General features: G+C 43.7%; 1 protein-coding gene across 2 annotated transcripts; it reads right to left on the bottom strand.

The window, feature by feature from the left end:
- Positions 1 to 767: 767 nt before the first annotated feature.
- On the bottom strand, positions 768 to 23,938 carry ppp2r3a (protein phosphatase 2, regulatory subunit B'', alpha). Of its 2 annotated transcripts, XM_070920463.1 has the most exons (13): positions 21,106 to 23,938; positions 19,071 to 19,072; positions 5,915 to 6,199; positions 5,479 to 5,582; positions 5,286 to 5,388; positions 5,103 to 5,177; positions 3,021 to 3,264; positions 2,349 to 2,397; positions 2,166 to 2,255; positions 1,829 to 2,004; positions 1,591 to 1,709; positions 1,022 to 1,128; positions 768 to 864 (listed from the first exon to the last, which is right to left on the bottom strand). In XM_070920463.1, exons 1-13 carry the CDS (start codon positions 23,936 to 23,938, stop codon positions 768 to 770), a joined length of 4,284 nt encoding a protein of 1,427 aa, XP_070776564.1. The 2 variants fall into 2 exon arrangements, with proteins under 2 accessions (XP_070776564.1, XP_070776562.1); XM_070920461.1 differs by lacking the exon at positions 19,071 to 19,072 and having other exon boundaries at positions 21,110 to 23,938.
- Positions 23,939 to 26,708: the final 2,770 nt, after the last annotated feature.

The following is a 26,708-nucleotide window of genomic DNA, read 5'->3' as shown; positions in this document are numbered from 1 at the left end:
CCGTGCATGACTGTCGTGGCATGCAGTAGCACAGACTGGCCACAGAGAGGTGCTGTTACAATCACCCAAACTGTTACACGATTCCTCCCTGAAGAGACTGGAGTTTTAACTACTTCCTTTACAAGGAACACAGTGACGAGCTGCACAGGCAGCAGATTTCTGATGGCAGTGTCTGTCTGTATGTATCATAACTGAGCAGCTGCCCGTTTGGTGACTGTGGCAGTGCCTATCACTATAAAATGTCTGTTTCTGTCTCCCTGCTTCTCCAACTAGGAGTCTATTTGTGTAACTGACAGTCTAACTGTCTGTCTACCTTCAGCACAGTGACAATTGAAAATTCAGGTGATTGTCTTCTGGCAGGATTGTCAGCAGAGAATTCACAATGGTAACGACATTATTTTACAGTGAAGTTTTTTTTTCTTGATTCCTTTTAGAGCTTATCGTACACTTCTCCCCCCTGTCCGCTGGCTTTGTTCTCTCAGATGGAGTGAAGAGCTGGAGGCAGTGACATTGTTTTCTGTATAACTACAGATGCATTATTGTACCAGATACAGAACGGTACTGGTTTACGGTCACACACACACAAAATCGGATGACTCCGTACAGAGGAGACTCCAGAGTCTTTGAAAAACAGATGCCAAAATCGTTTTCTCTCTCTGTCTTTATATCCATGTATTTTTTGATGCATCCATCCAAAGGGACCTTCTGTCATTTTGTTCCTGTCTGTTTTCCAGAGAGAAAGGCCCAGGAATTCCAGGGAAGGAGTTTTATGCTGACAGGTCTGATATGACCAGTTTTTCCATTTTATTCCCAATCTCTCCGGGGACTTGAAGCTCCTCGGATTCATAGTCATCATCAAATGACCTAGGAGCACAACACAGATAGTAGAACTGGTTAATTGTTTCTGCATACACCTTACACTAAGCCTATTAAAAGGGTTTGTTGCATCCACACTTGGAAATGCACATAGGCATGCATGCAAGGGTGAGTGTACGTGCATGCGAGTGTGTACGTGTCGTACCCCTCATGTAGCTGTTCATTTGCAGTCTCCTCCGCCACCAGTATCTCATACTCCTCTGAGGCATATTTATCCCAATCAGATGGCTCTGGACCTTCACTATCAATGTCCTGGAACAACACATGCACGCCAAATATCAGTATTTTACAGGTATTAACAAAAACAAAAGCACTTAGAAGAGGATTTCATGCATTTTTCAAAAAGGAAAGTAGCTTTAAACTTAAACAAATACATGGCACCTCGGAGTGTGGAGGATGTGTCAAAACCCAGCAGCCAATTTTTCTAGCGGTTATGGAGTAAATTGTTTTTAATTTCCAAGGAATTTCTTAGATTAAAAATAAAAGAATACTTAAAGCCAAAGAGGACAAATATCATTTAAAAAGAGACACATTTCAAACATGTGTCCCTTTCTTAACTGTGTGCTGCTTCACACGTTTTTTGAATTTTGATAGATTTTCTCTTTTCCATGCTTTCTGTGGAATGTGGGTGGAATCAGCATCCTTTATTCCCCTTCAGATTGACAGCTCCTGCAATATAGCTGATTATTCCATTAAAGAGATGCAAATTCGCACCTTTTGCACAGCAAACGGGTCTCTCTGTTCGTGGTCCAGGTATTTCTCGAGGTTGAAGAAGGTGTCAAAGAATATGTGAGCCATCCGGCAGCGCTTCAAATCACCAAGGGTTATCTTACCTGGAGAAAACAACATATACACAAACACATTCACATGTAAAGTCCAGACAGCAAGGTAAAAAGGATGGTAGGGTGTGGCTTTCCAAAAACACTAAGGGTGAGCTAGCACTGGCACCAACCTTGGCTCTCCGGTTTGACCAGGTCGAGCATCTGGCAGAGCAAATCCTGGAAAGGCAGAGGTTCGATGCCCATCCTTTCCATCCTCTCACACTGTTCCTCATAGAAATACTCCAACTCAAACATGGACAGGACACCATCACCGTCCGCGTCCATGCAGCGGAACCAGTACTCTATACTGGAGAGAGAGAGAGAGAGAGATGACAAATGCGCAGAGTTAGACACTAACACAAACACTGTGGAAGAAGTGCATTTGCAAATAGTTAAAATCTTTCTGGGATTTAATATATTCAGAGAGACGGCTGCTCAATCACACAGAACCAAGCGTATGTATATTACCTGGTGGGATTTTTCTTGTCTTCTTCAGATATGAGGAACCAGACGAACTCAGCGTAGCTCATCCTGCCTTCTCTCTGCACAGAGTTACCCCTGGAAACAAGAGAGTCCCAGCCATTCACATTAAATACTGCCATTTTCAATTAATCAGCTGCTCTGTTTGTTTATGTGCGTGTTTCCACTTACCGAGTAACGGCCCCCGAAAACAATCTTTCAATAATTCTGTTTGAGGATGCTGTCAAGAGGAGAGAAAGAGAAAAAATAAGCAAATGAGATTTTGTTCAAAGACACAGAAACAAATGGACACTGTTGTAAACCACTGCACATACAGCACAGTCACTTGCGCAAGTACTGAATCAGTGAATTAAATTTTGGCTAAGTGTTGATAAAATGCAGTTAACAGCGTAATGCATTTTGAATCAGACAGCATGAAAGTGTTAACCATAGGTCAAACAGCTGTTGTTTTGAGCACTAGCAAGAGTCCAACAAATGGATAATAAGCAAATGAATGTGCCAAATCCAAAGACAGCCTGCTTCTGATTCTTTACTGCCATCCAATCCATATTACCGAAAAATACAGCTGCAACTTCAATTTTATTTATATAAATATCACACATTTGCCTAAAGGGGCTTAACAAACTGCATATGACACCTTCTGTCCTTAGATACTTCACGTCATCGACCATAAATGTTGTGTTTCTGATTTGAAATAATATTTGTTTTTGCCTCAAGGCCTGAATTCTTTCTTGATATAGTTTTTTTTTGTGGTGATTGTTGTGGAATAACCCCCATGTGTCTAGTATAGATGTATTTCAGTTGGCGAAAATAAACCCTCTTTGCTCTTTGAGTTGTTCTTACCATGGTCATTGTATCTCGCCAGGTCTTTGGGGTCAATGTAGAGGTCGTGGTCGGTGTCGAGCTCCCAGAACTTGCAGTAGATCACGTAGAAGTGTTCGTAGGAGAAGTAGTCGGTGATCTGGTTGATGTCGTCCTCCTCCTCCAGCAGGGCCAAGGTCTGCAGGAAGTTGCTCCTGCGCAGCTCCATCATGGTGATACGACCCGTCCACGAACGGTTCACCACGTAGAATATCCGTTGGATCACCTGCGAATTTCCAGATGGTACTGATCAGCATGAGTGAATTAATTCCACAAAAGGGAGAGAAGAAGAGTCAAAACAACAGTACACAAGAATACAGAATACAGTACAGAACTGCATGTGAGAGCTCCATAATAATGCAGTAGAGCATTATGTTGCCATTTGCTTCTACTGTTCTCAATCAGTCAATCAATCAATCACTTGTGTGTTGTGCAGCAGTGAAACACAAAACAGCACATGAACCCATCATAAATACAAAACAGAGAACAGCGAAATGAGCAAAAATGAGAAACACAAGTTGAAACTATTTCTAAATAATTTACATTATGAATAAATATATAAAAACTTGAAATTTAAATTTGGAATTTGGGTCTATGAATGTGCTAGAGGGTATGAAATGTTAATTTTGGCTGATGGGAGTCTAAAAAGGGATCCAGAAGGTCTGACACGGGAGCTGTCAGGCTGGATGGACTCTGCTTTCTGTCGATGAAAATAGCGTGAAACTCACATGGACCTATGTGAGCCCCGTCATCCGGTCTTATTAAACATATTCCTCATCTTGCCATGAGGGAGACCTACCAACAATGCCTGATATTTTTGTCCTCATTCATAACTTAAGAGAGACAGGTCTTTAGCATACAATGGAAACAAGAGGGTCGGCCCCCCTTGTCCCTGAAACACAACACTTAGGCTTAGTAAAGAGCGGATTAGCACCCATTTCCTGGTACATGGACCTCCCAGGGCTACTAATGTCTCATACAGTAGCGGGTCAGCTGGCCTAAACTGAAGGAAGTGTCTTAATATGGGCATGTGGAGGGTCGGGGCCTCTGCTGCAGTGAGCTGTAGGGGGCATCAGTGTTTCCATGACGTCATCACACGCTGACGCACCACAGCACGGACGTCTCTGCATCTCTGCACTTCTACGCAGCAAAGCCTCGACTCCACAGACACACACTGTGCACATGCTTTGAACAGTGAAGCGGCGGAAGAAGTATTGAGGTCTTTTACTTCAGTAAAAGTAACAACACCATGCTGTATACGCCAATACGCCATTACAAGTAAAAGTCCAATCAAAATTTTACTTTTTAGTAAAAGTACAGATGTATTATCAGCAAAATGTACTTAAAGTAAAACTACTTATTAATGACCACTATGTTATATTATTATATTTCATTAGTGGATTATTATTACTGATGCATTAAGTAACTAGCATTTTATTGCTGTAACCAGTCGAGGTTTGATCTTATTTGAACTGTATCACACATGTGGAACAGTTTAATCTATAATAATACATCATATTTTACAACTTCTACTACTAGTAACTTAAACTGTCAAATATATATATAATGGAGTAAAAGGTACAATATAACATATAAAGGATGGAAGTATAAAGTGGAAGTACATGAAAACTTGAGTGAACGTATTTTGTTATTTTCCACAACTGGCACAGCGCTACACTTTTAGGACACTCTATCATTCATTGTTGTTATAATCCTAACTCCTATTTGCTTTTGTAAGGATCAATAATGTTTATATACTTTTTGTACTTTTCTACAATTTTGTTGTGAAATTAGGTTTAAGTACTACTTTTCTTCATTTTTTGTGTGACACCTAGGACAACATTAATAATGCGTAACACTGTGATGTTCAGTTTATGTTGCTGATTGCTTTTTCTTGCTTTACTCTTATATAACACTGTATGTTTTTTAATTATACTTGGATAATAGATAAGACGCTGTGGCTCCATTACAGCATACCGAATGGTAGTAATCTTACAATAAAATACACTATTATAATAAAACATAAAAAAAAGGACAGCTGATGTTATTTTTCACGACATTTACCGTAGTTATGTAGCGGGAATGGAATTCAGGTGCATCCTTCAGAAATGTGAGACCAGGGTGTGTATCCACTATGTCCTAATCAGACAAACAAACAGGAAGAGACGGGAAAAACAAACATAGTTTAGAAACATTTCTGGTAAATACAGAGGACAACACAGAGATGGTTGTTGATAAGACGTTTACCTGCAGTAGAGGAATTAAGTCCTCCTGCTCCAGGTAGTTACAGCTGGGTTTGGCTAACAGGGAAATAAACCTTGATGCATCATCGTGGCAACTATGCAACAACCTGCAGGAGAGGAGACATTTAATATTATAACCTGATTAGAGTTATGATATCATATTTCTAAGAGTGAGATGAACATGAGGTCTGTCTTACTTCCTCCAGGTTGCAATGAAGGAGTGAACAGAGACAAAGCCCGTCCTCTCGCCACCTGCCGAGTAAAACATGGGAGCCTTCCAGTAAAGTGGACACCCGCATGCCTGAACAGAAACACGAGTAACACCACCGTTATCTTACCCGGAAAAACATTTGTGTACTGTACTTCACCACTGTGGTATTTCCTAGAATCTGTGATCACACGGCTTAGAAAGGAGCGGCAGCATGCAGACAACAATGTGTCACCCAGGCTACTGTGGGTGCAATGATTTCTGGAAAATGTTCATGGAATTAATCAGTGTGGTAGCTTCAAGATCAAACATGAAAACACTGATGTTAATCTCACATATGACTGCAAGAAAATGTTGATGCTGAAAAAATAGAAGGGTGTTTCTAGAATTATGAATGTTGTAATGTCTGTTGTTACGCTGCTGACCTTTGCGATCTTGCCCATTTCATATATGTCAGCCTTCTCCTCCTCAAACTCAGTGAAGGCCGTCTCGATGGCGGCAATGGCCGCGTCGTGGTTGGGGGCCAGGCCCATGGCAGGGAGCCCACGGGGGTAGTAGAACCTGGGAATGTTGATGGCAGGGGGAGGAGGGGTGACTATCACTGGAGCCGGAGGAGGGCTGGGTGAGCGCGGTGTGGGGGTGGGTGCGGCTGTGGCCAGGGTGGGGGCCGGTGGAGGTGTGCCTGGTTTCTTCTCTGGTTTGGACTGGACCTGAAAAGAGAGAGGGGAGATCATGTGTGGGAATGGACAAGGAGGGCTTGGGGTGATGTGGTACCTGTGGTGTTGAGTCATATTTACAATTCTATTCATCTGTAATCAGTGAACAGAACATTGTTCATTTTATCTTTTTTTCATATGTTTTGTGAAGCAAACCTTAAAAGAAAGGTAGAAAAAAATACATCTTATGTAGACAACATGCTAATGACTGAAACACCACATATAAGGTAAGCTTGATATGGCTTATTGTTCCCCATCAGAGCTACACTCATGCACTGCATTTTAAATATCAGCTGACAACACACTTACAGCCATATTGCCGATCCAAATGTGTGAATCACCTTCTTTTCAATTCCATTTTTACTTTTATTGGGAACTAAGTAGTGCTAGAAGTAATGAGTACTTTCCCCAGAAGTGTTGACAAGACACTACTTTATGAGGAGAAAGGACCCATGTGAGGGATGTGGTGGAAACTCCCGGTGAGTCATAAACATACGTACAAACAACGACAGACTTGTTTTACAATCTGTCAGTTTGTCAGGAAATTACAAAGCCTTCAGCACTTTAAACTGATCGAAATGGTTGGCAAGAGACTATGGCAAATTGGCACAAGACTATGTTGGGCTTAATTTAATTCATCCTAATTGCTGGAACCATAACTAACTAATAAGGAAAAATAAACAACACACGTGGCAGCAGTACTTCTGCATTTAAGATGGTTTGATCAAGCCTTTTCAGCTTTACTGATATGTATGTGCATAGAATTTTAAAGTTCCCAAATTGGAAAACACTATGAATTACAATAATGCATGCATGAGAAAATAGCATAATTTGTCCGATATTGGGAATAATTGGCTGGAAATTGTCCCCCCAAAAAGTCCTCAAGAATATCTATGCAATGTTTCACAATATTGCAAGCATTTCAGATTGCTTTCTTCCCTAATCAAATGACGAGCAGGAAAGAGGGAGAGGAAAAATGCTTCAGTGAGTTCCAGGCAGCCATTTCTATTTGAGACTCAACACAAAACTCACTTCATGAAACAGAGGGAAGATAAATGCACCCATATATTGTGGAGTGCCCTCATGACAGCAGTGATAAGGTGACATAACGATACAAGACCCATTTCCTATAATTCAACAGTGATGATGTGAAAAAGTCACAGATTTCTCACAGTCTCTCTGGGATTTAATTAACACTGCAATTACTAATTAACAAAACTACTCGGTGTGCTCGAGCAGCAGCTCCCTGGTGTATTTGGTGTATTTGGTGTGTGTCTTCTCGAGGGCCTCCATACTGTGTGTACTGAGCAGGACAGCTGTAGCGGTCCTCCCCCCCCCCACTCTGCTTCACGGAGTTCATTCTATCATTCTATTCCTGCACCTCCTGCCCTATTAATACCCTGCTGGTATCTGCCTGGGAATAGTTTGTTGTCCCTGGCATGTCACTCTGTGTGTATCAGAGCAAAAAGATGAATCTACTGTGTGTGCGTGCCTATATAATATATGAACATCTGTGTATGCTTATGGGTGTATAGGACGTGTATGTGTGTAAAAGAGAGAAACAAACTAAAAAAGAGACATTTAGAGATTATTAGGATTTTAGTTGTTTTGTGTGTCTAACTTGCATTTTGAGTGCATGTCCAGACTCGCACCCTGTCCATCCTGCTTACTGCAGCGACTGACCTGTTGCTGCTGGAAGGACTTGAGTCTCTTCTTGAAGCGTGAGGGGAGGACAAAGTCACACCCCCTGGCCAGAAAGGCCAGCTCCCCCCTCAGATCAGGGTCCCGGCGCAACGATGCCTCCTTGATCATCATGGTGGGGGCCGAGACACGCAACCCCCCACCAGACACGGCCACCGGTGCGGCTACTGACACGGCTACTACAGACGGACCAGCTTGCCCGGCAACGAAACAACCGCTGAAAGGAAATCGAGTGGACTGTAGTAAAGAAGTCCACTTAACAGCTCAGATATCCAGTGGCCCAAAAAATTGCCAAACACCTCAGAGAGGCATGTGTGTGATTTCAGGCAAAACGCCCTTTGGCAATCACTCACACTCACAAAATTTCTCTCCTCCAGGCTCCACTCGTATTTGCTGGCTCCCAAAGCAGTAATCCAGCAGTGTATCTGTGCAAAGAGATGTTCCTTAAGACTCCCGTGCTACTGTAAGGCCGGGAGGCAGAACCGTGGTACTGGGCTGTTTTATGGCCAATCGCAGCCCCAAACAGCAGCTTCTCTCTGGGGTAGAAAACCTCTGATGTCCCCCTGTCAGCTCTGGATGTATTTATTTGGTGTAGTCTCACTGGTGCCTGCCGCTCCAAGCTGGGCTCTGACAAACTGCACTTAGAAACATGAGCCATGCCGGGGTCTGGCAACACACACACACACACACACACACACACACACACACACGGCAAACCGGCTGTCCTGAGCATTGGGGTGGGGGGGGTGGGGGGGTTCAGCCATGTTGCACATATATGTGTGCAGTGTTTTGCAGGACCTGAGCCCTCCTCAGTCCCCGCCTTTGACTAAAGTTAGCCAGTGGGAAGTTACAACTCAAAGTGAGTCTGATTGAAATAATTTTAGTGCAGACAGGAGGCTTGGGTCAGTGCTTTAGCGTGAGTGGAAAGGACAAGTGAGCCGAAATGTTTTCATAGAGGCAGTTTGGGATGGAGTGATGAATCAGCGGGCAAAGCACCTGTTGTTATATCTGTTGACATACAGCTATTCCGCTGGACAAGCAAGGAGACTTAAAGCAGCTTTCACTTTTGCTACAATATTAAAATCACGCAGTGTATGAAGAGTCACTCTTAATTAAAATGTCATAAAATAATTTAAAATGCACATCACAACCTACAAAACGACTATTTTTATTACGATTAATCTGACACTCTTCTCAAGGAAAGGGAAAAATGTCCATCACAATTTCCTGTAGCCCGAGGTGATGTCTTCAAATCTTCAAATCTTTGAATTTTTACAACCCAAACTCCGAAATATTCAGTTTACTATTACATAAGAGAAAGAAGAGCAGCCATTTCTCACATTTGAGCAGCCAAAACCAGGGAATGTAAGGCATTTTTACTTGAAAGATGAGTTAAGGATTAAACGATTTTCAAAATAGTTACTGATTATTTTTCTGTCGATCGACTAATTGATTAATCAACTGATCATATCAGCTCTGCAGTCCAATAAGTCCAAAGATATTCAGATTACAATGACATAAACAAAAAAACAACAACTTTTCTGTCATTTGACTAATCAATTAGTCAAACTCTCTACTCTTGATTGACACCGGCCAAAAGACTTCAATAGGATTTAGGTTCTTTCCTGATGCTTCTGATATGTAGGTGCAATATTAAAATGTAGTAGTTGTGGTTGAATTATTATCTATAAAGCAAGCTTGGAAGTAAAAATGCAAACATATTTGCACCCTTGGTGAATTAGCATATATGGTAAAAGCTAATTAATAGTGAGTAGAAATAGATAAGTGTATAAATTGTCAATACAACATCCTCCATCTGCCAGGAAGCCCAGAGTCTCTCCTTTCTCCCAGCTATGCCAGATCAGGCCAGCACCCCTTCAGTGCCAAGCAAGAACCAATCTGAAGCCTGACAAGTGCAAGAGGGGATCCCTCAGGACAGACGGGCGTGATCTATTTTAAACCTGTCCAGCTAAAATCCCTCCAAGAGTATGACACTCTACCAAACGTCTGCCATAAAAATGTTAACACATACTGTACCATGTATGTCAATGCTTGCTGCTGACTGTCAAAGAAAAGGAAACAATAAAAACAGATTCCACTTTGTTTGTGTTTCTGTGCAGCACAGATGGAGAGTCTAGTGCCCTCTAGTGCTATACTGGACTCCAAGAATATGGTAACTCATGAAACGGAAGGATGCAATTAAGTAGAAATAAATCACTGCCGTTAGATGAAAACTTTCCAGGAACAGATTTTTCACTTCCTGCGGTCATGAAGCAGTCTAAGAACACAAGGGTCCTTGAAAAACTAAAACTGAAATTATGAGCTTTTCCCACAACAGCAACACATGTTACTTTCATGCTGGTCCAGTGTGTGTTTTTCTATCTGTAACTATATTTCTATAATGTTTCATCCTTTGGAGTCCCTGTTCTTGCCGTCCTTGTGACTCATGTTACAGTATGTATTTCATCACTTTGTAAACTGTTGATGCCTCGGCATTCAGAATGCCTCCGTGTGTGTGAATGACTTTCCAGAATAATAATAAGTGAGTCACCTTGGGTTTTAGGGTAACTCCTCTCAGCTCCCTGTACGTCCTACTGAATTCTTTGGAACAACTGGACTCTGTACTAAAGCCAAGGTCACATACCGATCCCAAACACACACTCACGCTGACACACACATTGTCTTCTTTCTGTCCACTTCTCACCTCTGTGCTGCAGGGGGAAACATTATACAATCGCTATCTCGTGTCTATCAACAAATGAGCACGATCTGAGGACTGCCATCTCGCCAGCCTTTCCTGTCATGTTGAGTCCCTCACCCCTCCCTTTCTGTCTCTCTCTCTGCCGCTCAGTCCCATCACTGAGAGTTAGTTCCCACCACTTCCTCTGCACCACCTCATCAACTATAGCGATGCACTTGTGATACCATAAATCTCTGCATAAAGAGATTTGTGTGTGCATGTAAGTGTGTGTGTGTGTAAAGGGAGCCAGAACAGATGCCATTGGGCAGCTGTGTGCTCTTTTCCTGTCAGACTGACAGTCGGTGTAACCCTGCCCTCTAAAAAACTCTCCGCTTGGTCCTAAAACCACCCCCTCCATCTCCAGCGTTCTAAACTTCACTCCAGCTTTTAAAATATTTGTCACTAAAGCTGCCACAACAGCAAAATGCTGGTACTTCACCAAGATGTAAAGACTGTGAGGGCGGTGTGGGAGGCAACTCCTTTAAAGCTTCTGAGATGTTCCACTACAGTATGTGGGACAGTAGCTGCAGCCTGCTCAGGTGACTACTTGTGGGACAAACTGTCCCCCATGGGAGGGATCCATAAGGTCAGCAGTGATGTGTGGGTCAGTTCTGTTGACCCCCCCCCCCCCCCCCCAAATGCATAAGGACTTAATTTACTGATATGCTTTATTTGTTAATATGCTATATAAAATGGAAAACAATAACACTTGAATTGTAATAACCTGGAATTTTAGTTTAGTTAAATTAGTTATTCAACTGTCAAGAAAAAAATGTTTTGAACTGCAAGGTGCTACAGTATGTTGTTATATTGTATATATTATTATATTGTGTTAAAGCTGCAGTAATCAATATTTTTATATTAACAATAGATGAAATGAGGGTCCTTCGCAGTGATGAACCCACAGAGAATAACTACGCAGTTCTCCTCAGCTCTACAGAGCAACTTTCAGCTCATTGTTTTGGATTATTGGCCCGCAACTTTACTGTTTTGGTTCAGTCTTAACGCTCTCTTCAACCCTGTTTCCAGCTTTCAGCAAAAAAAGCTCTGATAAACCCACTGTACGCTACCTATCCAATACCAAAAGGCAGACCGACACATTAAGCGACCTGCTGGTTAATATAGTGGAGCATTTAGCTGCTAAAGAGCCAGATATTTCCCTCAGGAATTGAGCTAAAGCTTAAGCTAAAAGGAGAGTGAATATTCATCTGCTGGATGTGTAAATAGGCAACTGTATGCTAACATGTTTGCCGTATCAAATTTAAAAAGTGGTAATATGTTGCTCCACTGCCCCAAGTGGCCAAAAACAAATCAATCATTTTAATGACAATTCATGATTAAAATTAATGAAACTACAGGCCACACGACTAAGTTAAATGTGCAGCCCTTTTACTTCCCTACTGTACATACAGATTGAGTATTAAGGTAAATGCCATGATCTGAATGTAGACTAACAGGACAGAAGGATTTAAACCTGCTATCACTTCCTAACTGATATATAACCTCAAGCTAACATATAACCTCCCAAAAATGACTGTATTTCTTTAAGATGCTTGGTTAAGGAGAGAAAAGGCAGGCAGACAGGGTGAGAGGAAAGTGGAAGAGAGGGCAGAAAGGCTGATGGAAGTTTAAGGGGGGGGGGGGGGGTAGGGGCTGAGCAACAGGTGTGTGTAAGTGTGTGTTGACTGTTATGTCTGCGAGTGCTTTCCTCTGCCCACCACACAAACCTAATCCAACCCCACTGCTACAGGAACAGGTGAGTCAGCAGCCTTCACAGCATTGATCAACTACATGCATGACGGGAAGAGCAGAGGGGCCGAAGCAGAGGATCAGTTGTCCAAAAGCAACTGTCGCTTTCGTCCAACTGTTACACACCGGATGTGCACACACGCTCTTCTAAAAGGTTTAATTAGCACACGAGCATTGATACATGTGTCTAATTTGTCAGGTGTATCATTAGTGTGAGGGTGTGTGGGTGTGTGTGGGTGTGTCTTCCAGAGAAGTTGAATAGTGTGAACATAACAACTTCCTAAACACACACACATACACACGCACACACACCTGCTCTGTGAAATTGGCTGTCTGCTGTGTGTAAAATTATCTGTGTAAATATAGCCACCGATTTCATGTTTATTTCTGCTTGAGGCACTGGGCAGACTTCTTCACACACGTGACAACACACACACACACACACACGCATGCATTAGGTTAGGAAAGATGCTTGAAAACACATTTTAGTAGATTTTCCTGATAATTTAGTAGAGATATTATCAGGCATTTAATTGAACTGCTAAATCAAATTAAACCTATTACTATCATTTATTGTTTAATTTTCTCATTTACAAACTTTCTATGACACAAAGTCACAAAGTCATAAGATACATTTAAATTTGTAATGTGATTTATAATTGAAAACATGCTTTTTGACCCTTTCAACAAGCTATCTTAAGTATATAGGTTTTTAAGTCAACCTTTCAATAAGGGGATTACTGTAATCATTACTACATTGGCAAGTGTGCGTTGTTATGCATGTCAGCCTTATATTTTTATGTATTGTTATTTTTAATGCTTGCAGTGAAACAAACTGCCCACTGGGACAAATAAAGTTTAAACTTGAACCTGATATCGCATGAAATGGGCTACTCCCCCTCCCCATCTCTGAGATTACACACACACTCACTTTAGACCAGGCCTGCCAAATGCCATCTCCATGGCGATAACCCTTTCCCTGGACTGAGTGGCGGGTGGAATGCTCCCAGGGTTACCGTGCCAACAGCAGGAAACGCAGTTCACATTGCTGCTCTATTCTTTATTCCCAGTCTCACTTCCTCTCAAGAAGGACAAACACACACACACACATAAAGTTGCCTTGGGAGCCTCTTCTATAAACTGCGGAGAATGAACCGAGTTCAAGTGCTGCTTCCGTGATAGATGAAGTGAATCAGTGCTGGCCACGGTCTACCTCACATCCGAATCAGGGGAGGACAACATGGGAACAGTTAAAGACACAGCTGCTGTAGCTGTCTGAGAGGAAACAGAGGCTGCCACAAGCTCAAGCACCACAGCAGCCGACAGTCCAGTATCGAAAATAATACCATTTTCTACAGTGTATCTGGTGATATTGTTATTTTACAGCAGCACATAACATAACAAACACTTTGTGATAAAGATACTCTGCCACCACCAGTTGGTTTGAGTTGGACACTCTGTTGCTAGTAGCAACAACACATTTGTGCAGCATTTGCTGTTTATATCCACTGATTTGTCATATCTGTGACTAAGCAAATATTGTCAGTGATCTGCTGCTCAAATGCTCTTGTTTGAGCATCATTATCTTTATGTATTGAAGCACTTGTGATTTAGTTTTTCTGCAAACAAGTGCAGACCAAGATAGCCATTATATTAGCTGTCTGAGGCTAATTGCTAATACGACTTTCTAATTTACTGTTGGGATAACTGTTGATTTAGTATTATACTTATATTTAATTTCACTCTTGTGGACTGTATGTCTTTTCAGTCTGTGCTTCCTCTGGGGACTTATGGGAATAGTTCGACATTTTGGGGAATACTCTTATTTATTTGCGAGCTGGTTGAGGCTACAGCCAACAGCCATTAGCCTAGCATAGCATAAAGACTGAAAACAGGGCAAAACAGCTAGCCTGTCCAACGATAACAAAATCTGGCTAGCAGCACCTCTAAAGCTTTCTTTTTGCATATTTTTCAACATACTGTACATTCCCATACCACCAATATCTGTGACAATCTAATATGGGCTGATAATATCGGATGCCAGGCTCCACCCTATATGCATTCTCTCAGTATGTCATTCTGAATAACTATATCACATAAAGACATAAAATATAAAGCAGAAATTTTAAGGGAATAGAGCTGCCTTAATAATCACAAGAGGAAAGGCTTCATGATATGAAAAGATTTATAGATTTTTTTTCTTAATGTGTCACTTTACTGTTTATTTTCTGGGAGGCCCAGTGAATCACTTCCCTTGGCGGGAACAACAGCCTGTCAACAAGTAATCTTTAATAACAACAAACTTCAGGCCATCATTGGCCAGCATGGCCTTTTCTATTTATACACATGGCTATCAGGGCAAGTTTTGCATTACCTTCCCAGGGCTATCTTAGGATTTAGAGTAAGTGAGCTAATCCTACATCAGCAATAGTGATGGGCCTCAGCCTGGAGCTGCAGTGAGAGAGCTGTCACTAGAGTGCAGTAATAGACTTCACACAACCAGATCAGCTCCTGTTTCCTCTCTTTTTCAGAGAGAAGAGTAAAGATAGACGGAAATGTTAGGAGGGAGAAATGTGTGAGCATTAAGAAGTAGCCACTACACAAGCCATTGCCCATTTTGCTGTAGCCCTGTGATATTAACAACAAATCTTAGCAGGAGATGGTCAGATAGCACTGAAGAAAGTACATAAGAAGAAACATAAGAATGCACACAGGTGGAGGATGCTAAAAATGATGTTGCATCACGATCCTACCCTACAGACCATTTACATACCTTTGCCATGCACCTTCAGCAATATTTTCCCAGTAAACTATATTATTCAAGCATAAAACATAAGACAACAGCCTCAAGAAACACGTCTCTTAGCCCCAGTACAGCGATGTATCTTGCACCACCCTTTCCTTTCAACGGTAATTTCATCACAATGTCACAATCATGGCAGATTGTGTCATTATTTCAACACAGGACAGTTTTTCTTCCTTTACATTATCGTAAACAATCAGTTAAAAGCACTGAAAGCAGCTTAAGAAATGGAAGATGTGAAAACCTACTTGGGCATTAAAACCGATTTTGATTTATAGCTTGAAATACTAGTGTTCACAGATCACCCTGTAGATGGAGCTATAGATCCTTTTCATATCAGAAACAGCTGGCCTGCCGCAGTACCCTATGGTTCAGTAGGGGCTGAGATTCGCTAGAGGGTAGTAGCTCTCTGTTTGTTACCATGTCTAAACTGTCCAACACTCAAGCTTCACCGGTGAGCCTGGATCTGACAGAAGATGCTGGTTTCTACTGCCTTTGATCCTCTCGGCTTCAGCTCCCTCATCTCATCTTTTTCAATTCCTGAAACCGTCTTGGCTGACAGAGTGAGAGGTTTGTATGATGAAAACCATATTTTTATAGATCACCAAAGAGGGAAGCACCACGCCAAATATAATTTATATGCAAACAACTGTAACAAAAGTAAAAACACGCAACAATAACTTGTATTCTATTCATTCAGAATTACTTTTTATGCATTCAAATTTAAGACACAGGCATGAAAATATTTTCAGAGAATATATCCTGACATGTTTGTCTCAATTAACTGGCGAGAGCATCTGAGCACTGAGGCCTTTTTCTGGAGAAACCCCCCTGGCTACTTTGGGTGGAGCTGGGTGAAGGGTGAGTTGAAAGGGAGAGGGAGGGTGGGGTTAAACAGGGAGACTGTAGAGAGATGGGTGGGGGGGTGGGTGACACCCAAGCTTCTACCAAGTCATGATGTTCTGGGACATTGGCAAACTCTTTCACATGGAAACAAACACACACATGTGCATGCATGCACACACACACAGACACGTACGCACAGCCAGCCACACCCACATCAACACAGTCGGTATTCTGAAATAAACCTAAAAACACATCCAGTCTCCATTTGATCTCCCCTGGTGCCACGATTCTGTGAGGGAGCCCCCCTCCCATCAGCCAATCAGATTGCACAACTGATATTCTGGGGTAGGGGAGTCCCACCAGCTACCTACTGCTTATAAACATGTTGTGATGGTTTCCATGGTGACACAGAGGGAGGCCTAAAGAGTTACGCAGCAATGCCTCCCACTGAGCTAAAAACTTTACCGATGAAAAAGTGACTCGCATACAAAAAGTCAGGCTTGCATATGTGTGTGTGTGCGCGTATACAAGCATCTGTGCAAACGCACACACTCCAACAGAGCACACTGCACTGGGAAGAGCAGTTGGATGTTATCCCAGCCTGCACTGGGAGTGGTGTATCATGATGTCACTTGCTTAAAAGTGCTGTATGTGTGTGTATGTGTGTGTGCGAATATCTCCCAGCCAAATGTGTTAATGAAGTCCACCATTTCTGCGTTTGTGTGTTTTGTGTATATGTGTATCACAGGGCTGGGTGGTGAATGTTCCATTGTCCAGGCTAACCTTGGATGGTATGAACTGTATTGGAAAAGTCCTCTCACACATAGCAACACAGGCCCCGGTCTGGGAGTGCATTGTGTGTGTGTGTGTGTATTAATGAATGCATTCATCTGTGAGCTTGTGCACCTAGGTTGAAACAGGCGTCTTTCCCCGCTTGGCCGAGGTTCCCGCTGTGACCTTATTTCCTGTGGAAGCAGCCGAGGAATGATGTCATCCTTGCCGACCCTGAGTCAACAACTGTACGCTGCAGGCGCCCCCCTCACTAACTCCATCCCCCCTCCCCCAGCACCATGAGTCTCTTTCTCATCTCCGTTCTTTTTCTACGCCTGTTCTTCTTCTTTGCTAACTCCCTGTGAATTCCTCTTTCCTCTAAGTCAGCTTCTCAGATAACAAAAAACTTCTCACCCCCTGTTGTCGCACACAGACATTCATTCATTCGGCTTTCCTGTCTTCTTGTTATTTCCTATCTCCATGCTTTTCTTTATCGCTCCTTCTACCCTTCTTTTAAAGCTCCCTGTGCCAAAAAGTAGCATGTCTAAAAGGTCAACAGTTCCTTTCCTCAGCTGGCTAAAAAATATGGGCAGGAAAAGAAAGAAAGAGGAACACTGACTCATTGAAGAGGACTGTTGCTATACTGTTATTTTCAGAATAAGAATATGTTGAACTGTATGACTATGAAACACAGATATATCTGCAAACTAATTTTACTTCCATTAACTAAATTGTAAACCTTCTCTAACCAGGTAGATTACAGAGCTACAGATACTTATTATTTAACCTTGTTTCTGGGTTTGCTTCCATTTTTAAATCGCACATGGAGGTTTTGTTTGGGCTCAACAGGATGTGAGAAAAGTGCCTGTTACTTTATGTGTTGCAGCCTTAATAGGAGACAGTATGTGAGAAATTATTTACTTTTTTTTAGCAGAGGATGTCCCAATTGTGGCTCTGACCCAGGTATGGACAAAGTGTGAAGTGAAGCTCTACCACCTCTTCACCAGTTTCCCTCCAACACACCCTAACTCGAGCCAAAACTGACCATCTCTATTCTAGCAACACGTCCACAGCAGTTGGCAAAAACACTCCAATCAGCAGCAGTAGCAGGTTAATTAAGCCATCAGAATGGCAGCTCTGGATACAGCCAGGAGTGTACGTGCGTCTGTAAATTATGTCACCATTGGCTGACTGTAACAACCCCCCTGAAACAAACACATACAGGTCAAATTTAGGTGCAGGGAAATGTGCTCTCAGATATCTCTTCTTATATTTCCCAAAAAAACAGAGAGAGGGGAAGAGAAAGAGTAACTGCCACTGGAAGGCCATTGACCTGAAGTACCACCGACAGATTTAGTCGTCTCTACTCGCAGCATCACCGCTGCCACGTCTCTCTGAGTTTGACTGTTGGGGCCTTGCCTCTGATTTATATCAGCTGGCTTCCTTGTCTCCATGGAGATTAATGGGTCTGCTCTGACAGGTGCAGAAAGCCCTGTATTAGTCTGTCAGCAGCAGAATCAACAATAAACACGTGTGCATGCACACACACACACACACACACACACACACACACACACACACACACACACACACACACACACACACACACGGGTACAGATGAGGATGCTACCGCCTGATGCCAGTGTCATCCCAGAGGGCTTAGCAGAGCTTCCCATCAAAGCCATGGCAGTGCCAAGGGAAACACAGCTACAAATCTCCAAGGTGGAGTGTGTAAGTAGTTGTGTGTGAGAGTGCAAGGGCATTTTCTCACTTGTGTGTGAGGGGGCTTGCCTTGTTTATAGTTTGATTGGCAGCTTAATGTGCAACTGAGGCAGGAGGCGGGGTTGGCGCTGAGTAATATTAGCATAATTCCCAGAGTGCCAGAGTTGGTATTGGGTGTCAGAGAGCTATTCCGAAACTCAGCTGTGACCCACAGTAGCAGTGGGTCAACTTACCATCGGGCCAACAAACAGACACACACACACACACACACACACACTTGGTTAAACACACATACAACAAATGGGATTCATATGAATACATCTGTGTGCATATACATATGCATGAACACATATGTAAATGCACACATACATGAACACCTGGACATGTAAGAAAGCCTGGATTCATGCACAACACACAAACAAACATCACACACCCACACACACATATGCAGGTCCATTTACACTGTGGCGACAGTGAGTCTGTTAGCGGGATGCCATAGTACAGAGGGGTGGACAGATTTAGGTCTCCCTCACACCTAGCTCTGCCAGGGGTGGAGGGGCTTGGAGGGTAACGATACCGTTAACACTCAGTGTGCCAACAGATGCCCCCCTCCCCAACACCCTACCCAACCTCGCCCCACCCTTTCCCCGCTCCTGCTGTGCTCCAATCAGCACCTCTCATTGGGTTGCTCTGCCCTCCACACAGCAACAACTGTTATTTACCGCTCCCAAAATAACACAGCGGCCAATCACAGGGCAGGAAGAGAAGCGGTGGTCAACGTAGACTGATTCCTTGACTGCAGGTGAAAGAAGGGCACGAAGAAGAAAAACAAAAGGGACATAGATGCAGAAAAAAAGAAAGAATGAAAGATGCAAGAACGACAAGAGATTACAAGATATGTGGAGGCAGAGGAGCAGAAAAACAAAAACAGAGAGGAAGAAGGGATGGATAGGCAGACAGAAGACGGAGGAGGAATGAGATCGCGTAATGATGTGTTCGGGTGCTGGCTGTTCTGTTCTGACTGTGGCAGCTACCATGGTAACCTCATAAATAGGTGCCCTACATATCAGCAGGGCATAAGGTTACACAGCTCAGTAAATAAACACACACACAAACAGCAGCGGGAGGCTGGCGAGGAGAAGGAGGGATGATGGGAGAGCAAAAGAATAAGCAAATTAATAAAGGAGAAAAAAATCAAATGGAGTGATGCATGGAGAGAGGAAAAACTGACAACAGTAATGATTTGATCCTCTGTGTGGGTGTTAATGTGTGTTTGTCTGTCATACATAATAACCAAATCTACAGTGTGCTGTTGAACACCCACATCAGAGACAAGCGGAGACAGCCCCCCCTTTCACTGCAGTGTCAGTAGCTTATGCACACCAAGTCACACACACACACACACACACACGCACTTAGAAACACACACACTCCAATTGCCTTACCCTCTCTCTCCCTCTGTAGCACAACCCTAAATTACCTTTAAATATTCCCCAGGGTGGAAAGGAGAGCCAACACACACACATGCCTGCACACACACACACATACACACAAACATATACACATTCACAGTACAAAACACAAGTTAGAAACCAGGAAAAGTCAACAAAGACAAAGAGCCACTCCTAACTCAATGAGCTGTTGTGTTCTGTGATTCAGAGCGCCAGCCTTTTTATTCAAGCCCAGATAAGGAAACTGTATCAGCGTGTTCATCGCAGTTAATGAATACTATTCATCACGGCCCATCAATTACAATGGCATCAACCCCGTTGTGTCACAGCGATAAAACCCTCTCCTGGGCTGGTTTATATGACATGTATTGAAACCAATTGAGGCTTTATCTAAAATTGTCTATTCTCAGTGTAATGCTGTCAATCGCTGTGTTTCTTGGTTCCTGTATGTCTGTCACTCTCAGATCTATTTGCGTCCTACACCATGGCAACAGTAACACTTAAAATACATATAATAATAAAAGAAATAATATTTAGATTATGCTGCTGCTCTATTATGATCCAAACTCTTCATTAATATCATCAGTTTACTCAACTTCTGACATAATATTAAACATCTTTCCAATGTGCAACTACAGTGAACACGAATTAAATCAAAGCTGCAAAGCTTGCAAATATCCTCCAAAATCACGAAATGGGAGAAAAGTGTCTCACCTCTGCTGAGATCTGCTCTAACTGTGAAACTGATTTGCAATAGATGTGTATGATACCATACTCCAAATACCAGAAGCGTCATTGTCTTCTACAAAACAGCGAGCAAGTGTTTCAGCCAGAGAAAGTTGGACTCACCAGACACAAAGAATAATAATTCAGGTCTGAGTTGTGCAGTTTACTGACATTATGTGATTTAAGTCCTTGACATTCCTATTCCTCTATTCCCTAGAGGAGTTTTAAATGGAATAGCTGATAAAATGTCACATGGTGTGTTGATACGTGGGTAATCATGCAGCTGTAATAGTGTGAAATTGTAAAGTTCAGTAAACGTCTGGTTGTCTCTCTGGCTATCCATTAGCATGTGCATTTGTCAGTAGTCTGAATTTTAAGGTGCGTCTTTCACTTACTCTGATCACCTCTGGAGTCTGCTGGATGAGGAGGGTTGAACCAGTGTCTCTCACAGCAGCAGGGTCACCGACAGCAACGGGAGCATCTCTTGTTGCGACCACAATTGGTATGGTGACAGGGGCTGGAGCTTCAGGTGCAGCCACCGGTGTAGGTGCAGCCACCGGTGTAGGTGCAGCCACCTGTGTAGACTCAGCTGAATGTGTGGAGGAATGCAAGCTTGCAGGTGCAGATGTTACAGGGGTAGGGATGGATTTTGGATCAGTCTCACCTGTAGAGGCTTCTGTAACATTATCTGTTGCCTCAGTTGTAGGTTCAGGTGTAGGTGTAGGCAAAAGTTTGGGGACAGCATCAGGTGTATGTTTCGGTGCAGGTTCAGATGTAGAATTGCACACATCTTCAGATAATGCAGTTATAGGTGTTGGTGCAGGTGAAACTGCAGGTGTATTTGCCAGGGAGTGTTTGGGCGGTATAGCTGGGACTACATTTATGTGCATGGATGGAACAATGGGAGCATCTGGTGGGTTTGTGCTCTCCAGAGGGGTGTCAGCCCTGCCGGTGGTGGCCAGTGTATCCTGCAGGAGCCTCATTACCTCCCGCTCCTTCCCGCTGTTCCTCTCAGCACTCCCTGTGCTCCCCGCCCCAGAATCCACCAGCTCCTGGGCAAAACTCTCAATGCTCTCCAGGATCCTCAGCAGCAATGCCCCATCCTCCTCCTCTCCCACCACAGCTTCACTGTTCTCTCCCTGGGGAGGAGTGTGACTCTGGGGAGTCCTGGAGGTAGGGCCATTCATGGCTAGGTGGCTGGTTGGCTTCTGGACTTGGAACTGTGCCATTTTGGGCTGAGTGAGGGCCTCACTGGAAGTAATTCCCTGGCCTCCTTCTCTCTTCCTGGTTTTCACCGGAAGTGGAGGCTCAGTGTTTCTGGGGTGGCTCATACTCTGAGACAGATTCTCTAAGTCCATCAGCAGCTTGTCAATGTCGTCATTCCTGTGTGAGACAGCTTTGGGTGCTGAGACTGTTAGTGAGGCAGAGGAAGGCCAAGTGGGACTGTAGCCAGAGCTGGCCGGCAAAGTATTCGAAGAGTTATGGAGTGTGTGTGGATGGGTCAGGCGCATGTGTTCACCCAATGTTGTCCCATTTTTGCTATGAATAGTGTTAACCCCTCTGGTTGGAGTGTGTGTCTGTTGTGAGATTTGTTCTGGTGTCTTCCCCACATCTGCTTCCTCCTCCTCAATATAAAGAGCCTCCATGGGGGATGCTGGAGGAGTGTGTGTGTACGGTGGGGTTGGGGAGGTATGAAAAGGGGAGGGAGAGTGTGTTGGAGAGGAGCTGGATGGAGAGCATGTGACAGATGGGGGAGCGAGTGTGTGTTGTGTGATAGAAGTAGGGTGTGGATGTTGTAGTCCATTGGTAAGTGGAGTGGCTCTGGACGGGGAGCTTTGGACTGGTTTGGTATGGATGGAGTCTGATTTCAAAGAAGATGAGGAGGAAGATAAAACAGAGGAGGGAGTAGAAGATGCAGAGTGAGGAACAGTCTTTGGGATGGGAGGTGATTGCACCACATCCTCATAGCGAGGAGGCTGCTCATTTCCAAATATTGGAGAGTACGGTCCCTGCTGGATGGAGTGAAGAGTGTTGACCAGCTCAGCCAGATCGCTATGCCCGCTCCCAGGTGTACCCTGACCCCCCTGCCCACTGCCTCCCAAGCTTCCAATTCCCTCCAGCTCCAGAGGTAGTCTCTTCAAATAGGAGCTGAGTCGGGTCATCACAGCCCGATACACACTGTCAGGACTGGCTCCACCTTCCTCTGGCCCTCCACCAGCTTTGCGTCTGATGCACTGCTTGATGATGTCGGTGCATTTCTTTAGGTCTTCAGAACATTTAAGCAGAATGTCAAGGCAGGCACGGATGTCCTCCCCGCCTGCTCCCCCAGCGCCCGCCTCCGCTCGTGTCTTCTCCAGCAGACGGGCAATCAGGTTCTCCTCTCCCAGGGCGTTAAGGTACAGGGAGGCCACTGTGTTCAGACTTTGGTCCAAAGACCCAATACTCGATAGGCTGCTTGTTGATCCACCACCCACTTTGGTGATGGCTGACAAGGTGCCTGTGCTGCCCTTTAGCTTTGGCTCCTCCAGCCCTGCTCCTTTCCCTGGCACAAATGGTGGCAGGTTCTCATCATTAGAAATAACTATGCCATTTGTTGTGCCATTAGTCATTCCGTTTGTGGTGATGTTGGAGCTGAAGTGGCCGTAGATGATTTCCAAGTCAGTGGAGCGACGGCTGAAAGAGTCAGGACGGACCTTGCGACCTTTCCGAAAGGTGACATGGCTGGAAGAGGAGAGGCGAAGCTTGTCAAAAGAAAACTCCTTGAGCTTACCACTGGCCAGGTTGATGGCCTCTTCTGTAATGTCCTTCAGACTGCTAGAGGAGCTCAGGTTTCCAGTTAATGCTCCACCAGTGGAGGTCTTTTTACCACGCCACGTGGGGCTGTCCTCTCCTATAGACAAATTGCCACTGCTGCCTGCCCTCTCTAGACCACCATTATAACTAGTGTCCATGGAAACACTCATTTTACAATGGTTAGGAAGTTGCTGAGTGATCATATTACGGGAGTGTATGAGTGAGCTGTTTGGGTCAGTGTATGCAGGGTCAGGTGCAACAAGCAGCTCGGAGCACGTGCCACGGTGTGCAACAGTACAATCTAGTCCCTGGGACAGCGCCCCACATGGTCCAGAGCAGTAGTGCACAGCATGGGAGTGAGTGCGCCGGTCCACTACCACACTGTTGTAGCAACTCACACTGCTCACCACTACACGATAGGCTGCTGCCATTGTGACCAATGTCTTTCAGGGCATAGAAAGGTCAAAATAATATCAAAGTGTAAAAAAACAATATAGCTTAAACAAGAAAAACCTAATGGATTATAATGTTTTGTTGAAACTCCGTCAGTTGAGAAGGTTTCTGTCTTAATAGTGAATCAACTTGCTGAAAAAAAATGTCTTTCAACTGCATGGTGACAATTTTGACTGACAAAGTTGGCAATCAACACCTGAAAAGAAATTTACAACAATGAATTCCAAAGTCGATATCCCTTCATGCTTGCACCCGAAAGAGCTTTAAAGGGTTCTACTCTCTTGCAGAGGCAAAGCATTCCTTGTCTGAGATGTCTGGGCCTTTTAATAACAGCTGTAAGGTTCCTCCTCTCTCCACAGGCACCTTCTCTGTTTCCTCTCTAGCAGCAGCTCATTAGCCACTAATGATAGCTGTGGAGGATGGCGACAGCAGAAGATCCAGCTGGGGTATCACCCATCTCTCCAAAGAAGCAGCCCCAGGGGCCTAATCCGAGGCAAGCGAGGCCTTAACATTGCCCCAGCCTAGGCTCATCCCCTGGGCAATGAGATGTAGGAAGAACCCCCTTATCTCACTCTGTGGTTTCTGAAGTCCTGACGGAGCTGAGAAGTGTTTGCTGACTCTAACACAGCTGTAGAATAGCAGGGGGCCGACCACAGATGGCCGACTGCCTCTTTATTTCTGTGCTTGTGTGTCAGTCCCGCACTCTCTCTCGCCCCTTCCGTCTCCCGCTGTCAGCCATGTGTCAGAGGAAGTGTGTGTTTGTGACAGGAGGACACCACCTGCGAGTCAGCAGAGAGGGGAGGGAGGGAGGAGAGAGGGTGAGATGGGGAGAAAGGGAAAACAGAGGAAGAGAAAGTAAATCATTAAGACAGTTATCAAGAAGTGGATCATTGTGAATGTGAGTGCATGAGGGTGTGACTGTTGTGTATGAGCAAGACACTCTCCCTCCAGCTATCACCAAGATGACAGCTGATATGACAGCTTAGCCTGTTTATTCATTGACCAATATGGCCAAACTTCTATTGCGGTATATGTACTTTTATATCACCGTAACGGTATATATATCATAATACAGTAATTGTTCTGTAAACTTAATTACGAATTTCACTCTGCTCCTCCATGTTTTCTTGTCACTCTTTTTCTGCGATGGTTGGCAAACCAGCTTAGAGGTGCATTACCGCCACCAACTGTCGCTCTCACAGGAGTAAATACTCTCACAAGTAAGCAGTCCTGCTGCCCAAATCACGTCACTTTGCAAAGCAGCTGGATTTGCGAGATCACACAAGAATCCAGCCCTGATTTGCTACATTGCCTGCCCTGAATATAAAGCAGAGACACTAAGGGATAGCTCCCGCGGTGCAAATGGTATCTCTCAGTGGACATACTGTATCTCTATCACCGTTGCATGGTGTATACCGTCATATCGCCCAGCCCTACTCTTTATCATCAAACAAACTGCAAAACCACACTCAACTTCCTGCCACATTAACCTCAAATAGACACATGTACATATACAGATCAAAAGGAGGGGGGGGGGGGGGGGAGAAGTAGAAGCGTGGATGGTTAAACAGACAAAGTGGAAAAAACGATGTGACTCCCTCTCTCGTCACAGCAGGGCTACAAAGAGTTTTCTCTAAGCCCGCTGAGAAATCACCACTAAGTAAGAGGCATGTGTGTCAGAGGGAAAAAACACCTGTTGCTTTCACGTTTCACTGAGCTCCAGCGCAAATCCTGTGTTGTAATCCCTGTTTGTAAAGCCAATAAAGATGTATTTTTCTGTTCTACTGTGTTTTATTCTATTCTATTTCATTCGATTCAACTTCCAGTGCTTCAGAAGAAACAAAAAGATTGAAGCAGACAAGCACAAACACACACACAAGGAGCAACAGACAGAAACACACTGGCAAACACAACAAAAGTAGTGAAATCGAAGTTACAGTATGACCTTAAAGACATAATACAAATGTGCTGCCAACTAGGACATCCATCCACTGTACAGTCTGTAACAAAGAGCTCCAGCCCTGCTCCTTTTATTATAAGCCTAAATAAAACAAATACTCCTCACAGGGCTGTAAAATCTAACTTTTGACATACAGAACAACCTAACAATTTTTACAACTGTAAGCTAACAGACACGTAACAGCTTTGGATTTCAATTTTTTTTTTTACTTTTTGGTTTGCAGAAAAACCTCCACTGCTGAGGCGTTCATATTGGAGAAGAATCTTTGTACAGTAAAACCAGTCAAGCAATATGTAAATACCAGTAACATGCCACATACCAGGAACTAAAGGAGCCTGACTAGAAGGTAAACACATAGTGCAGTGAAATCTGCAAGCAAGGGTGATTGGTAAAGTGATTTAAAGGCCGTGTAAAAGAGGGAAAGGATTAAACATGTATGGATCCAGTTCTTTCATTCCTTGTTTTGGATTGCTCTCACGCTCTCTTTTATGTTTCTCTATCATTCTCTATATCTCTCTCCCGCTGTATCAATTCATTTTAGATTCCTTTGTGATTCCTTTCCATTTGCACCAATTTCCTTTTCTCTTTCTCCCTCTGTTTTCCCTCCCCCTCAACGCATTCCTTAGAGCTGTGCCCTCCATGCCCATATGTACATACTGTACATATACATTAACTGTAATACTGTGCTGAGACAGCACTACAATAGCCACAACCACAAACCTAACTTCAAAATCCCAACTATACAAACATACTGTATATTTAGTCAGGATGTCTGAATTTCAGAAATC

The sequence above is a fragment of the Enoplosus armatus genome, chromosome 15 (assembly GCF_043641665.1).
Source record: "Enoplosus armatus isolate fEnoArm2 chromosome 15, fEnoArm2.hap1, whole genome shotgun sequence".
Lineage (NCBI taxonomy): Eukaryota > Metazoa > Chordata > Actinopteri > Centrarchiformes > Enoplosidae > Enoplosus > Enoplosus armatus.
The sequence above is the reverse complement of the archived record's forward strand: the minus strand, read 5'-3'. Positions and strand labels throughout refer to the sequence as shown.

What these genes read in the sequence shown, in the direction of transcription:
- ppp2r3a (XM_070920463.1), bottom strand. Translation starts at nt 23,938, where the DNA reads ATGGCAGCAGCCTATCGTGTAGTGGTGAGCAGTGTGAGTTGCTACAAC. An exon ending in ATTCCCGCTACATAACTACG is followed by an intron (nt 3,265 to 5,102) that starts GTAAATGTCGTG and finishes GGAAATTCGCAG; the next exon opens with GTGATCCAACGGATATTCTA. An exon ending in GGCGAGATACAATGACCATG is followed by an intron (nt 2,398 to 3,020) that starts GTAAGAACAACT and finishes TCCTCTTGACAG; the next exon opens with CATCCTCAAACAGAATTATT.